At 49.2% G+C, this 16,674-nt stretch overlaps 1 protein-coding gene across 6 annotated transcripts in view; it reads left to right on the plus strand.

Moving 5' to 3' along the window:
• Nucleotides 1-657: 657 nt before the first annotated feature.
• The window catches only part of ARHGEF11 (Rho guanine nucleotide exchange factor 11), a 59,641-nt gene continuing 43,624 nt past the window's right edge, over nt 658-16,674 (plus strand). For 4 of the 6 annotated variants that reach the window (XM_053278068.1, XM_053278072.1, XM_053278073.1 and 1 more), the window contains exons 1-2: nt 658-800; nt 1,409-1,587. In XM_053278068.1, the coding sequence (XP_053134043.1) occupies nt 1,499-1,587 (89 nt within the window). In that variant the 5' untranslated portion in view covers nt 658-800; nt 1,409-1,498. Of the gene's footprint in view, nt 801-848; nt 2,580-16,674 lie in introns of those variants that run through there. The other 2 variants (XM_053278069.1, XM_053278071.1) reach the window with 1 other exon arrangement.

Below are 16,674 nucleotides of genomic sequence, written 5' to 3' on the forward strand. Positions count from 1 at the left end.
CCTTCAAGGAGGTCATAGGAACATAGGAAGCTGCCATATACCGAGTCAGACCATTGGTCTATCCAGCTCAGTATTGTCGACACAGACTGGCAGTGCATGTCTATTTATCCTCACAACAACCCTGTGAGAGAGGTTAGGCCGAGAGAGAAGTGACTGGACCAGCGTCACCCAGTGAGTTCCACAGGCTGAATGGGGATTTGAATGCAGGTCTCCCTGGTCTTAGTCCAACACGCTAACTACACCACACTGGCACCATAATATATCTACCTCTGGTTTCTCTTCAGATCGTATAAACCTTTCGCCTTTTACGAAGGATTTAACCCTACTGTGTAACCTCCTCGGGGCAAACACCTGTGTGTTTTTGCTTATCTCCGTCTGTAAAACACACTCACGCACACAAACCATCATCATCATCAACCGCCACTGTAAACTATGGCCTCCCTTGCCTCTGAGCCCTCTAATCCGATTCTCATCTGTATGCTCCTTGCAGGCAGGGGCCTGTCTTGGGCAGCTGCTTATGCATCCTGCTGCCCTGCGGAGTGTCCCTGACCGTCCAGGAGGCCGTCTGTGTGTCTAAATCAATCAATCCTAGTAATGCGGGTGGGGATGATGGTGAAGGATTCTTCCCTCCCTCCCTCCCTCCCTCCCACCTGCTGCAGGAGGAAGAGGAGGGAAGAAATCTCTTGCAGAAACAAGGGGAGGGATTAGCTGGGAAGAAGGAGAAGGAGCCAGCCAAGCGGGCTCTTTCCAGCCTCCTCCTGCAGCCTCAGCTGGACCTGGCAAAGCAGCAGGAGATCCAGGCAAGGAGAGAGCAAAAAGCAGGCAGAGAAAACAGAAAGAGAGGGAGAGAGAGAGAGAGAGAGAGGCTGCTTGCTTTTGCTTTCCTTCTCCTCCTCGCCTCATTCCTGCCTGTATTTCCTTCCCTCCTCTCGGAGCCCCCTCCCCTTTCCCCCTCCCTCTTGTTTAGGGCAGAGAAGGGAGGGAGGCAGCGGGCAGGCAGGCAGGCAGGCAGCAGAGCTGGCTCCAGAGTGGAGGGGAGGAGGGTGGGAAAGCACGCCTGGGAAAGGCTGGGGATTGCGGGCTGAGGCTAGGCCTCGCTCCCTGGAACTCCTAGCAACAGCAAGAGGGGAGAGTCTTTCCCCTCCTCCTCGCCCTTTGCTGCTGTTTCTCCCCCTCCCCAGTAGCCAAAGCTTGCAGGGGTTTTAAATTCTCCAAAGCAAGGCTTGCAAAAAGAGAGAAGGGGAGGGGAAAAAAACCTCCCTTCAGGGATAGGAAAAGGAGGAGCTGGTGGCTCCTGTAAGGAAGAGGCAAGAGAGAGAGGAGATGCATTCCCCCCCGTCCCTTGGATTGCACGTTTGCCTGCCTGTTTTCTTTCCCCTGGTTAATATTTTCTTTCTGCTCTGCAAAGATCCAGAGGATTGAGAGGAGGAAAAGAAGAGAGAGAGAGAGAAAGGAAGGAAGAGAAGGAAGGATTCCCTGCAGCTCCCTCCCTTTTTTCATGGAGAGGCTCTTTCGTGATTCATTTCAGCAACTGCAGCCAGGCTCTAAAGGGAGGATATTCCGCATGCAAGGAAAGCTGGAAGAGAGGTAGGAAACCCAGAACTTTGGAGGACATTTTTTTGCAAAGGACAGAAAAGAAGCCCCCCTCCCCCCCCGGCTCATTTAAGAACCTGAATTCGAAAAAACTCATTTTTGGGGAGTCCCCTCTGCCCCCGGGGGTGCTTTCTTCCTCGGCCAGATTGTTTTAGTTATTTATTTTTAACCTTTCTTGGAAAACAACATTGTCTGATGGTATTCCCCCACCCCTCCACCCCTTTTGGCTCTGTGTGTGTTTTAAATTGACACCCCCTTTTATTTAATGCTTAAACTGGAAATTTACAACAGTGCCGTCTTTTTTGTCCTTTTAAATTTATTTATTCCTGATTTGGAGGGGGAGACAAACCCCAGCTACCACCCCGACGAAGAAAAGCGGCTAACTGAAGGGAGAAGCTGAGTATGCATTGGATGTGCTTTTCCTTTTTGGAGGGGGCGACTTAAAAAAAAAAAAAAAAGATTGTGCGGAAGGCCAGATATTTTATTTAGTCTGTTGTGTCTTTTTTGTCCTCCCGCTCTCTGTCCTTTGCCAACAGAAGAACAGCTGGTAAAACTGGATTATAAAGATGTTTTGATCTGTGTTTTGCAGCTAAGACTTTAATATTTGGATGGAAATCTGTCTCCATTCCAGTTGGCTCCTCGGGTAGCCTTTATAACCTTGAAAAAGTTTGCTTTCTTTCTTTTTTTGGAGAGGGAGAACAATTAACGAGGATTGTGGAAAAGCACAAAATTTGGGGGAGAAGAAACAAAATCCGCAAAGGCTGGGAACAATGTCTGGATATAAACTTGGGATGGACTTGCAGATCCCAGGCTCTTGACTGCAGGAGGAAGTTGCTTTGTTTTCCTCCGTCTCTCGGAAAATAACTTGCAGGAAGATTTGCAGCTGGAAGGATATATAGCAGCCAAAAACCCAGGGCCCCTACCCTGGTGTTCTGGGTACAGAGTCAAATCATGAACATGAGGCCACCTCAGACCGCACTGGACAGGTATGTCGTGGGGGTGGGTTGGGTTGGGGGGTTTGCATTAAATGACAGTATCCATCGACTTTTCCTTTTCTTTTAACAGCTGTTGTCTTTGCCTGGGGTTGGGCTTATGTGGCCACTGGTTACTTTATGAATGGGTGAGCGTAAGCATGTGTGGGAGATAAATTATTGGCCGAGGCCAGATTTCTGGTGCCTTGGCCTGAGCTCAGGGCATTGGTAACGGTCATGCGACCTGGCTGTGTTGTAGAGTGGATGGGTGGGTGGGAGAGCCTGGAGTTACCCTGTGTGTCTTCTGTTTTTGTCTCTGTGCCTGTGTGGGGGATTCTTTGGGGGTTGATTCCACGTTTCAAAAGTGCCTATAAGTAACAGGATGCGGTGCAAGTTTGCCATTGCCTTCCAGTTTCCATGTTTTGATCCATGGAGAGGTTGAGCTGGCTGCTTTTCTGACTGTGTACTGGGGAATCCTGGGAGGAATCTCCCAGGAGGAGGTTGATCAGGGTAGACAACCTGCCCACCACTCCTGACTTCTGCTCGACTGTGAAGCCGTGGCCAAGGGTAGGGTGTCTTCTATATAAAGCATATGGAGCTGACACCCAGAGTTGGGTCATTGGTCCATTGACCCCAGTATTGTCTGCTCTGACTGGCAGCAGCCTTCCAGAGGCTCAGGCAGAGAAACAGTCCCCGCCCCCCCCATCACCTGCTACCTGATATCTCCCCCGCCCCAACTGGAGATGCCAGAGTTGAACCTCCCAGGTACTCGGGCACTGTAGCAGGTACTCTGGCTCCTCCCCAGTTATTAACATAGCAAGACTATTGTAACAGGTGGGACAAATATTGTTTTAATCACCGTTAAGTGCCCACACAACCATATCACTGGTAGTAGAGCGTACTAGGGTGCCATATTGATTCATGGGGAGGCGCGAGTATGTCCCCCCGAAATACGACTGAAAATCCTTTGCAGTGCTTAGGGGTTTCATGGCAGACAGGGTGGCTGCTGAAAAGCTGACGCTGGAGGCAGAAAGTTTGCAAGTTGTAGGTTGATGCCTTTTCTCGAGTGATGACAATGTGCCTCTTCTACATAGGGCCTATTTCATTCACAATGCGTTTCCCAAATTACAAAATCCCGCAGACTCCTGTCCGTGATCCTCGACGTACAGGATGGTGTTAACTTGCGCCCACCACTGAGAATAATCCGAGTTATTCGCCGTTGTAGGTTTACTGGGGTGCCTGGGGCCAGCGTGGTGTAGTGGGTAGAGTGCTGGACTAGGACTGGGGAGACCCGAGTTCAAATCCCCCTTCAGCCATGAAACTAGCTGGGTGACTCTGGGCCAGTCACTTCTCTCTCAGCCTAGCCTACTTCACAGGGTTGTTGTGAGGAGAAACCTAAGGATGTAGTACACCGCTCTGGGCTCCTTGGAGGAAGAGCGGGATATAAAATGTAGAAATAATTTAAAAAAAAATAATAAGTTTATTTCACGGCCCAAAGTGCCCCAGTGACCACAGCTGGTAAAGGAAGTGGCTGGCATACCATGCAAGGGAACGTGGGTGCCTTGAGCCTTTTCTGCACCCCTTTGTGCAAATGTGAGCACCACTGATGGGATGACAGCGCTTGGTTTGTGTGTTTGTGGGTTTTTTTTTTACATTTATATCCTGCTCTTCCTCCAGTTCGCCCAGAGCGGCGTATGTGATTCCGTTTATCCACCGACAATACAAGAGCAGCTGATGAAGAAACGATTATTCCAGGGTCTGCTGAGGGCTTTGGCAAGACTGCACATCTCTCTCGGGCCATCAGGTGAAAACATTCCTTGAAGAAAATATGATCGAAATGCGTTGGAATAAATATTTTCCCATCAGCTGCTCTTGTATTGTTGTTGGAACCATCTTGGCTGACCCTGATGCTCTATTTTGTTTGGTTTGGTTATGTTTACTCCCACAACAACCCTGTGAGGTAGCTTAGGCTGAGGGAGAAGAGTGTGGCCCCGAGACACGCAGTGAGTTTCACGACAACGGGGGATCTGAACTCTGGTCTTCTCGGTCCAGCATTCTAACCACTACACTGCGCTCCGTGCATGCAGTTGTGTGGCGCCTTTTGGAAATAACGGCTGTCACAAGCCACTTGTGTTTGTAAAGTGCCTCATATTGCATGAGGCACTACTTTCCACTCACAGTTCACCGGATGATCACTGTTGGAGACTTTACTGCTCTGTGTTGAGCTCAGCTTTCTAAACAGCCACTTGTCTGCTCGCCTATGACGAGTCAAGATTGCCTCCAGGGGAGTCAGCAGGGTGTTTTTGTGTGACTGTTAAAAATGCAGGTGGATTCTCTCCTGGCTGTAAGGTAAAGTGTGCCGTCAAGTCAATTTCGACTCCTGGCACCCACAGAGCCCTGTGGGGTTTCTTTTGGTAGAATACAGGACGGGTTTCCCATTGCCTCCTCCTTTCAGCATCTTCCTATATTGCTGCTGCCCGATTTAGTACCAGCGGGGATTTGAACCGGCAACCTTTTGCTTGTTAGTCAAGCATTTCCCCGCTGCGATGTACTACAAATGGCTTAATGTTGTTATGGATTGGAAGGAGAGTAAAATGTTTGTGGATAAGCAACATGTATTTCAAATATGTGTCTCTTATGATCAGCAAGGTGGCTTCTGGCAATGAAAACAATTCCCTTAAAAATGTAGTAAAGCAACTGGCTTCTGGGGGCAGCAACGTGAGATGACACATCAAAGCCAGGGGCAACTCATTTACTGTATCCCTAGTACCCTCTACACCAGAGCTGCTCAACTTCTGCCCTCCTGCAGATGTTGGCCTACAACTCCCATAATCCCTGGCTATTGGCCACTGTGGCTGGGGATTATGGGAGTTGTAGTTCAAAAACATCGGTGGGGGGGCCCTAAGTTGAACAGGCCTTCAAGTCTACAATAACCATGATGTCTAAAGCCCACTTAATGATGAGTTTCCTCTGGGAAGGGTTTTGACACCATCCATCGTGCCACTAGTGAAGAAGCCCTGTCTTAAATTTTTTTGGTTATTGCTTTATTCTTACATTTATATCCCACTCTTCCTCCTAGAGCCCAGAGGTGTGTACATGGTTATGTCTACCCTCACAACAACCCTGTGAGGTAGGTTAGCCTGGGAGATACATAACTGGCCCAAAGTCACTCAGTGAGTTTCATGGCTGAATGGGGATTTGAACTCGGGTCTCCCCCAGTCCTAGCTCAACACTCTGACCACTATGCCGCTCTGCTGTGTAGCCAGCTGCTGTACATCAAATGGACGAGCTGACTTTTGTGAGGCTGGTGATAATCCCCCACACTTGCTCTCCGAGGAGCATGGATGGAACTGGCATTGCGGTGACTCCCGTGATCCTCCGTCCGCCCTAGCCAGATTCCTTGCTGTATTGGTGAAACCGGGAATAGCAGACACCTCCGGTCTGGCTGGCCCAAAGTAGGCCTCCAGTGGAGATGAGTCCTTTGGAGCTCTGGAGAGTTTTCTCTCTGTCCGGAGAACATATTTTATGCTCACCCCCAAGTGACCCTCTGTATAACCTTGAGGCCCTGAGGGATGGTTTGAAGGCGCAAAGCCCCCCATATGTGGTGGTTTTGGTTTTTGCCAGAGTGGTGACCTGACGCGGTCGGATTCATCCAAACAAAGCCTGTGCGTTGACACCGGTGAACCGTCTGAAGTGTGTTGGATGTGATTGTTGGTGTTACAACTGGAAGTGTGTGGAAATAAGGCTTGGCGTGGATCTCTCTCACATCCTAGATTTCAAAAGAGTGCTCTTCTCGTCCCAGTCATTTGGGGTGCACAGACATGAGACAAAGAGGAATGTAGGAGGAGAGCTGGCCCTGTGGTAGCAAGCATGAATTGTCCCTCTTGCTAAGCAGGGCCTGCCCTGGTTTGCATTTGGATGGGAGACTACATGTGAGCACGGTAAGATATTCCCCTTAGGGGAAGGGGCTGCTCTGGGAAGAGCACCTGCTTGCTTGCATGCAGAAGGTTCCAAGTCCCCTCCCTGGCAGCATCTCCAAGATAGGGCAGAGAGAGACTCCTACCTGTAAGTCACCTTGGAGAAGCTGCTGCTGGTCAGTGCAGACAATACTGAGCTAGAGGGACCAAGGGTTGGACTGGGTAGAAGGGCAGCTTCCTGTGTTCCCATAGAAAGCTGCCGTCTACTGAATCGGACCATGTTTCCATCTATCTCAGTATTGCCTGCTCTGACTGGCAGCGGATCACCAGGCAGGGATCTTACTTGGCTCTGCTCTGCTTGGAGATGCTGCCAGAGCTTGAACCTGGGGCCTTCTGCGTCCTCAGCAGATGCTCTGTCACTGGCCACAGTCACATTCCCGTATTCTAGTACGTTCTCCTTACTGTAGTCCTATTTGTGTCTCTCCTCTCTACTTTCAGCCTTTTTTTGGCTTTGCTCGGAGGATTTTACCATTAACGCGGCTGCAGATTTCTAAATTCTACCCAATTGCAAGCTGATCTGAGCAGCTTAATGGGCCAAACCATTTGAAGGCGGGTGGGGGAGCGAGCGAGAGAGAGAGAGTGCTCCAAAATTGGGAGGAATACCATATCTTGTGAAGGATACAGTCTGCAAGTTCCGACCCACCACCAACGTCCCACATCAGTTTCTTCCCTGAGATTTTTTGGTTTTGAGTCCTTGGAACCCTCCAAAGCAGCTTTTGTTTCCCTGAGTAGCAGCACTTGGTGACGGGCTTAACTCTTCCTTGGTGGGTCTGGTGAGATGTGGGGTAGTTGTCAGCAGTGTTCCCCTCTAACAGGGATTCCCAGATGTTGTTGACTACAACTCCCATAATCCCCAGCCAAAGGCCATTGCAGCTGGGGATGCTGGGAGTTGTAGTCAACAAGATCTGGGCATCCCTGTTGGAGGGGAACACTGGTGGTGACGACCACCAGCTTGGGTAGCTTCAGGTAGGGCTCATGGATGACTCTTATAGATGACGACCCAGTACTAAGTCAGACCATTGGTCCATTTAGCCCAGTCTGATCAGAGCAGGGTCTTTCCCGACTCTATGGCTTAAGGATGCCGGAAATTGAACCAGGGAACTTGACCATGCAGAGAGCAGCTCCTCTGTTGCTTTATGGCGTGGTGGTGACGGTCAGCAGGATGTGAAAGCTTGATGCAGACGCAGCCAGAAATCCCCGGTGGAGCTTCCTCTTCGCTTTGACTTCAGGAATGATGATTTCATATATCTTTTTGTTGGTATCTTCATGCTTGTGGTAAAGGAAGTGTTAAGTCATTAAATCCTGCGTGACAGTGCAAAACAGTAAACGAAATGAAGTCGCTGGTCTCTGTTAATCGCTAATCAGAACTGGTGTATCTGACATAGCTTATGAATATGATATAAAAAACCGTATTTCAATGATGATGTGAGGAATAATAATCATAAAAATAATTAATAACCATCAGCCAATTACAAAAAGCAACTTCACTGGGAACAGCCTATATTCTGCGACGATATCTATAACAACTGACAATAAAATTCAGCCATCCCAGGTCCTTGGGAAGGACTCGATGTCTGACTGTGTAAACAACAATAACAACAACAATAATAAATTTATTATTATTTCTTGTTTACACAGTCAGACAGGTGTTATTGACTGGTTTGTTTTATCCAGACATCGAGTCCTTCCCAAGGACCTGGGATGGCTGAATTTTATTGTCAGTTGTTATAGATATCGTCGCAGAATATAGGCTGTTCCCAGTAAAGCTGCTTTTTGTAATTGGCTGATGGTGATTTCTGTGGCCCCGATGGTGTTGAGGTGCTCTCCAAGGTCTTCTGGAACTGCACCCGCCAATGACCACTGGGATTATTTTGGTCTTCTTCTGCCACAGCCTTTCAATTTCAGTTTGTAGATCTTTGCATTTGGTGATTTTTTTCTATTTCTATTCTATTCTATTCTATTCTATTCTATTCTATTCTATTCTTTTATTTTATTTATTTATTTATTTATTTATTTATTTGATTTATATTTATATCCCACTCCATCTCTGAGAAGCCCAGAGTGGTGTACATGGTTATGTTTAGCCACATAACAGCCCTGTGAGGTCGGTTCGTCTGACTGGCCTAGAGTTTCCTGGCTGCATGGGGATTTGAACTTGGGTATCCCCAGTTCTAGACCAACACTCTTAACCTCTACACCACACTAGCGAAGGATCATAGGTAACGGACTCGTACCAAGTCAGACCATTGGTCGGTCTAGCTCAGTATTGTCTACACCAGGGCTGCTCAGCTTCAGCCCCCCTGCAGATGTTGGCCTACAATTCCCATAATCCCTGGGTATTGGCCACTGTGACTGAGGATTATGGGAGTTGTAGTTCAAAAACACCTGGGGGGCCTAAGTTGAGCCGGCCTGGTCTACACTGACGGGCAGTGGCTTCTCCAAGGCTCCAGGCTGGGGTCCTTCCCAGCCCTAGCTGGAGATTGAACCGGAGACCTTCTGCATGCAAAGCAGACGCTCTCCGACTGAGCTACGGCCCAGCTTCAGGTAGCGCCATCCTCTTGCCTGGATACCAAGTTCTTGACTAGATTTTGGTCCAAACAGAGCCTTCTGCCTTGGCTTAGAAACTCTTATTAGAAACCTATCGAATCGCTGAATGTTAGCACTAGAAAGGGACCTTGAGGTCTTCTAGACCAACTCGCTGCTCAGGGCAGGACCGTGCTGTAGCATCCTGGGCAGATGGCCATTAAGCCTCTGTTTGAAAACGTCCACAGGAGGAGAGCCTAGCACTGCATGAGGCAGACGGTTCTGCAGCCACACAGCTCTTCCTGTTAGGAAATTCATTCTAACATCTAGCCTAAATCTGCTTCCTTATATAAGATGGGAACATAGGAAGCTGCCATATACTGAGTCAGACCCTTGGTCCATCTAGCTCAGTATTGGCTACACTGACCGGCAGCAGCTTCTCCAAGGTTGCAGGCAGGAGTCTCTCTCAGCCCCGTCTTGGAGATGCTGCCAGGGAGGGAACTTGGAACCTAGATGCTCTTCCCAGAGCGGCTCCATCCCTTAAGGGGAATCTCTTCCAGTGCTCACATACATCAAGTCTCCCATTCAGGGGCAGACCCTGCTCAGCTAAGGGGACAAGTCATGCTTGCTACCACCAGACCAGCTCTCCTCTCTCTAAGATTATTCAGGGCACTGAATTTGGGTTCCAGAGAAACTCTCGTGTGTGTGTGTTTCTGATGGTTGAAGTCTTCATCCCTAGAGAGGTGGAGAACAACTTGGCATTTTGGGCTGTGTCTCATTTCATGAGGCAAGAGCTAGGCTGTTGTTGCATGTGGGACAGTTCCAGTTGTGGTGTCCACAGTGGAGGGTGCCTTCTCTCCACCCCCACCCCCATCTCTGCCAGAGCACCTGTACATCTAATGCTGTCTCCCCACAACATCTGTACCTGGGTCTCCTTTCTGGCCCCCATATCTTAAATCTTTTTAAAAACCAGGATCTTGGAAGAAGAGTAAATCAGGCCTCAAAAGCAGAAAGAAGCTGTCTTTTAGTCTCTGTTCTTGAGTTTCCCTGGTGCTGATTTGGGATTTTGTGGGCATGGATGTTTCTAAATGAAATAAAAGACAGGTCTTCCAAGCAGTAGGATGTGGGAGCCACTGAAGCGAAGATTACCTTGCTGTGCATGAAAGGCTGAGGTCTTACCTGAACGCCAAGTTGACATATTTGCTGAAATTTGACTGGTCCTCAAGAGATAAATGTTATCCACAATGTACACACACAGAGAAAGAAAGATATAAAATGTGGGCACGGCTTAATGGGCGTTCTGCAATATGCAAGCAAGTCCCACCCGTGTGTGTGTGTGGCATAGAAACACATTTTATTTATTTTAAATTGCTAAATAGCTATTGTTCTAAATAGATATTTATATGGCAGTGTGTAACCTGGCTTTCTGCATGCACAAGCACTCGAGGTGGCTAGCAAAATAGATTCAAGTGAAAACTGGGTTTTCACTTATAATAAGTAATTTGAGTGGGGGGCGAGACCCCCCCCCACACCAGTTGAATAGCAGGTGAAGAACCCTAAAAAAAACAAGGAGTTGGTTAGTCCAAGGCTTCCGAACTCGTGGTAATCCATTGCTGAACTACAGCTCCCCTCATCTTTAGCCACGATAAACTGGAGCTGTGGATGATTGGAGTTGTAGTCCCGCAACATCTGGAATACCCCAGGTTGGGAAGCCCTGAGGTAGGCGAATGAAACACCCTAACCCTAGGATGTGGAATCTGTCCCTGGCATTGCTTTCCATGGGGCTTGTTTCCCTGTGTTGCTGCAACATCCTTAGCGGAGGATCTCGCTGTCTTGGGGGAAATTACGACCAGCCCTGTTCAGGACTTAGGAAATGTTTCTGGCTGGCCAGAGCTAACCAGGGGAGGATTGCTGGTCTTGTGGTAGCAAGCATGAATTGCCCTGTAACAGATTAAAGCCTTTGTTTCAGAGCTAGCTCCTGTGAGGGAAAGAAAATGCTGAGTCATCCCTGCTGAGCTAGCTGGGTGGGCTTCTCATGAAACCTTTCTATTTTTCTGGTAGATTTAAAATGCTGCCACCAAGCACCTGGAAGCTTGCAGAGAGCCGGACCAGTGGATTGGGTGCTTTAATCCAAGGTCCCTCTGTAACTGGGTATTGGGCAAATTAAAACAAACAAACACCTTCCGTGTGTAGGTCTACACGGGATGGGAAACTGATAGCTGCTGAGTGCTTGAGGATGCTTTGCATCAGAGAAATCCCCTTTCTGCCCTCCCTTTTTCTTGTGTTAAAACCAACTCTGAGAGGCTTGTAAAAAGAAAAGAACAAAAAAAATCAGTATTATTCAACAGACTGCTTCCATCTGAGGCTTTTAGGTTTTAAATACACTCAAAAATATTTGGTAGGTTACAGAAATAGGTTGTCTTAGGTTGCATTTGGGCATGCTTAAAAGTTTAGTCTTTTGCAACGCCCTAGAGGTTCAAGTCGATTTCAACTCCTGGCCCCCCACAGAGCCCTGTGGTTTTCTTTGATAGACTAAGTTACTCGTGAGTTCTCCCAGTAATAATAATAATAATAATAATAATAATTCAATTTCTATACCGCCCTTCCAAAAATGGCTCAGGGCGGTTTACACAGAGAAATAACAAACAAATAAGATGGAACCCTGTCCCCAAAGGGCTCACATTCTAAAAAGAAACATAAGATTTCCATTGACATACAAACCTATATGGGGTACCTGAGCTCGATCTTTGTGAAATAAGGGATACACTTGTTTTTTAAAAAAAGTTTGGGAACCTCGATCTACAGATTGAACCTCCAATCGCCTGGTATTTAAAAGTTAGGAACACAGGAAGCTGCCATATACTGAGTCCGACCACTGGTCTATCTAGCTCAGTATTGTCTTCACAGACTGGCAGTGGCTTCTCCAAGGTTGCAGGCAGGAATCTCTCTCAGCCCTATCTTGGAGATGCTGGCAGGGAGGGAACTTGGAGCCTAGATGCTCTTCCCAGAGCAGCTCCATCCCCTAAAGGGGAATCTCTTCCAGTGCTCACACTTCTAGTCTCCCATTCATATGCAAATAGGGCAGACCCTGCTTAGCTAAGGGGGCAAGTCGTGCTTGCTACCACCAGACCACCTCTCCTCAAGGGAGATGTCTTCAAGGGAGGGTGGAAATTAGCTCAAACCATGTGGTGATGGGCATCTCGACTCTTAGCAAGGTTCCCCCCCACCGCCCTGCCCTCCGGTTCCTCACAGATGACTGACAGCCTATAACCGGCTCTGCCTTTGCAGAGTTAAATCTCTGCAGGAAGCAACCCACGTCCATCCTGCACAGGAAATCAGATTAGCTGTCTGGACAAGACGGGCACAGGGAGGGGGCGGTTTATCTCTCTGAATGTCAAGCGGTATGGACGGCGTGGCTGGTTTGCATGCTGAGGGCCTTGGCTGGGAACTGGCTGGGAATTTCTTGGTCATGTTCGTGACCGGACCCTTCTGGGCGAGGCTTTAGTGAAAACCTTTCTCTCTCCAGCCTGGCTGCACCTCCTTTTGTCTTAAGATGGGCTGCCAAAGATCCAGGGTCATACTAGCGTCTCTGCAGTGATCATACAAAGAGCTGAGCGTAAGAGGTTTCTGTGGTAGCAAGCATGAATTGTCCTCTTTGCTAAGCAGGGCGCACCCTGGTTTGCATTTGAATGGGAGGCTGTGTGTGAACACTGGAAGAGATTCCCCTTAAGGGATGGGGCCACTCTGGGAAGAGCCCCTGCCTGCTTGCCTGCCGAAGGTCCCAAGTCCCCTCCCTGGCAGCATCTCCAAGATCGGGCTGAGAGAGACTCCTGCCTGCCACCTCGGAGAAGCCGTTGCCAGTCTGTGAAGACAACACTGAGCGAGACGGATCAAGGGTCTTGCTTGGTATGAAAGCAGGTACCCGTGTGCCTATGTACGTTCTTGTGCTGTGTTCTTGACCTCACCCAGTTACTGTGTCCTTAGCAAGGCCTGTTTCCAGAGAGGTGTACTGAGCCACCTGTTGAAGGGTATAACGGGGTGTGTGTGATAGAGAGAGAGAGAGAGAGAGAGAGAGGACTAATCACCTATTAATCACCTGTTGCTTTCATCGCCTCTGGGCTTTTTAACCTGAGCTGCCAATTTTTGCCAAGAAGTTTCCCGAGTTCCTGAACAAGATCAGAATTAATATCGCCTGGAGAGAGAGAGAGAGAGAGAGTGTGTGTGTGTCTGCGAGGAGATCCCTATTAATAGCCCCGGAAGACACTCCTCTCCCTTGGAAGATGGATAGGCGGCTCTGTTTGTGCTGGCAAGCCATCCCCGGTTAGTCACTTAATGCCTCCCTCCTTTCGGCGCATGAGGAGCGAGTGGCGGCCCCCCCGCTGGAAGCTTATGCCGACGACTTACAAAGCTCCGCCGAGTGACCCACTTTAAGGGTCTGATCCTGTTTCCCCCCCCTGCTCTTAATCTCCTAATTGCAGCGTTTCGTTCCACCCTGGCTCCCGGGATGGGCAGCATTTTTATTAGCCTGGTCTGATTTTGTCTTTTCCTCCAGGCCAGATCCTCTGTGAGGTGCCGAGGCTGGCCGCGTCCTTCTTTCCCCCAGGCGGCAAAGCAGGAGGAAGCAGCTGCAAGCCAGTATAAGCGGTGTGTTCCCCTCTGCGACCTCCGGCCTCTTGCTGAGGTGCAGAAGGAAAATGCAGGAACATGCAGGATGGGGAAGAAGAGACTCAAGAGAGACGTATTTTGTTGCTTGGGGTTGCCACATTTGTCAGAGAGCATTCCTGGACACGGCCATCAAAATGGGGTGTGTGTGTGTGTGTGTGTGTGTGTGTGTGTGCACAAATTTTAAACTCCTATATATTTTTTTGGACTGGGATTGGAATGAGTGCTTGAAAGTGGACCTTAGCATCTGTTTCGTGCTTCTCTCCCCGCCTTCCCCCAGTTAGGACCGTTTCACCTCAATAAACAAAATCAGGTATGTGGAATAAATAGAATGGCAGTCACACAAGTGCAGGTGAGAAACAAGAGGCCTGTATTCGGTTGGTTCAGTAACAGTTCATCCAGTGAGCGTTGCTTAAATGAGGGGGAAGGGGTTTACTCAGTCATGTACAGAGAGCCCACCTAGCCAGCCGGCAGGCACTGATGCCAGAGGAAAGGGCAAGAAGGTGGCGCTTCCAAACATCGATGCCACATAGATACGCTGCCCAGGGAGAAGCAGCAGAAACGTGAGTAAAATTTGCTATCGCAATCTTCCTGCTCAAATTCCTGTACATCTTGTGTCCGGGCCGACACTTTTCCTACACCCTGGATAGGACGTTCGAATCCTGAACGGTCCAGGCCAATCCTGGACACGTGGCAACCCTAATTTGGGGTTTATTTTAAGCTGCCTGGGTCCCTGTTCCATCCAAGATAGCTGTTTCCTGCTGAACTTGGCACATCTTTTCACAGAGCAAATGCACTTGCAGTGGGAAAGATGGATGGTTTCGAAACAGCTAAAGTTCCCAGCCTGGGGTCATGCCATGTGGGAGTAAAACTGCTGGTTCTCTTAGCTGGAAAACAGTTTGCTTGTGCACAGGCCTTCCACACCTGCTCATAAGTGCTCTGCTTGAGCAGACGAAAGGGTCCAGCATCCTTTCTCCTTTGGGGAAACGGGAGAGATTCCTTCCAAAACCCCTGCAGAGGGTGCAAAGAGTTCAAAGGTTGTGGGTCTCCCCTTCTCCCTGACCCCAGCAACTAGTAATAATAGAGGTAGTCATCTCTGAATAGTTTCTACTTGGCTCTAGAGGCTGTGGTTGGACCTCCTCCTCTGTAACTTTCCCCTTTTTAAGCCCTCTAAGCAGGTGGCGATCACCGCACCTTTTATTTGTTTTGTTTATCGTTACATGTATATACTGCCTTTCATAAAATATCTCAGGGCAGTTTGTTTGTTTAATATATTTTCATGCCGTCCCATCTGAGTAGCTCTAAGTTAGACCTAAGGTTCTAATAGAAACATTAAAACAATAATGCAATCAGTAACAATTCAAAGCTCACAACAATGAAACCATTAAAGGCAGCTCATAAGCAGCACACATGGTTAAAAAACAGTGCCCCCTAGAGGGCAAAGGCCTGCCTATATCGCCAGGTCTTCAGTTTTCTTTTAAAAGTAGCGAGGGAGGCTATTCCAAAGTCTGGGGGCCGTGACCAAGAAGGCCCTGTCCTGTGTGCATGACAATCGAACCTCTCTCAGTGTCCCTGCACGGAGCCGAATCTCCTCTGATGATCTTGTCAAGCGGGCAGAAACCTCTGGGAGCAGGCAGTCCTGCAGGGATCCAGGGCCCAAACCGTTCAGGGCTTTGAAGGTAATAACCAGCACCTGGAATTGGATCCGGAAACAAATCAGCCACTAGCTGTAGGTAGACCTTTCCTCCTCCGTGCATTTTTGTCTGACCCACTGTTTCTCAACCTTTTAAGCAGCAAGTACCCTCTTCGGACTTCTGAAAAATTTAAGAGGCACCTGAATTTTCCAGCGGATGTTATAGTTACAGTAATGGGTGCTGTATGTAGGAAGAAGGCTGTGTGTATATGGCCGTGAGATGGCAGATCTCTGATCGAGTGTGGGAAAGGTTGCCATCTTTTATGCTGGGTCACTCCATGGGTGTGTATCTGGGTTAGTAGTGCTGTTGGCTAAAGAACAGGGCCTTTAGATCAGGGTTGCTCAACTTGGGCCCTCCTGCAGATGTTGGCCTACAATTCCCATAATCCCCGGCTATTGGCCACGGTGGCTGGGGATTATGGGAGTTGTAGTCCAACACTTGCCGGGAGGGCCCAAGCTGTTGCACGCCCTGTCTTCTGCCTTCCGCTCAGACGTGCCTCTGGGAGCCAGGATTTCTCGCTTTCCCTTTGAGCCTCAGCATCCTGCAGAAGTGGTGTGGGCAGGCTTGCTAATCGGGCTTGCCAGCGAGGAAGTGGATGGAAACTTCAGTTACTCATGCCCGCTGCTCTTGGACTTGGAAAAGGCAGCATTCCCACCCCCCACCGCCCGCCCTTGGCTGGGGAAGGTGGTGGTGGTGGTGGTGGGGAGAGAGCAGCAAAGGGAACGCTGATCTGATGGAACCGGGGATGTAATTACCTCCCTCTGCCTCCCTCGTCCCTGTAATTGTGGTTTCGGGGAGACATTCCGTCTTGGAAATGTGCTTGCTGCAGCAGAGGTCCAGGCCTGCCTTGCGCTTGGACGGCGCTCTCCTTATTGCTTTGAAACCCTCCCAGCCACCCACCCCTCGCCCGCCTTCTGCTCTGGCTCTGCTGCCTTGGTGGCTGCAGGGGAGATTCCTCTTCGCTGCGCACTGCTTGCTGTATCGGCACGAAGGTTTCATAAGCGGCGTCCGGAGGGCCGCTTCTTCTTCAGTGGCGGTGTGCGCTGATCTCGGGTCTTCCGGCCTCCCTGCCTGCTCTCTCTCCCCTTTCCCTCGCGTGCTCTCCCAATTAGCTTCCATTTGCGCCCATTTGATTGTTCTAATTTGGAGGAGGGCTGGTTGAAAGTCTCACAATATCCAGATGGTGTTTACACTGGAGTTGTTTCTCAGCTGGACGGACGGGTACGGATTCCTCTTCCGACACGAATGATTTCC

The sequence above is a fragment of the Hemicordylus capensis genome, chromosome 14, assembly GCF_027244095.1.
Source record: "Hemicordylus capensis ecotype Gifberg chromosome 14, rHemCap1.1.pri, whole genome shotgun sequence".
Classification (NCBI taxonomy): domain Eukaryota; kingdom Metazoa; phylum Chordata; class Lepidosauria; order Squamata; family Cordylidae; genus Hemicordylus; species Hemicordylus capensis.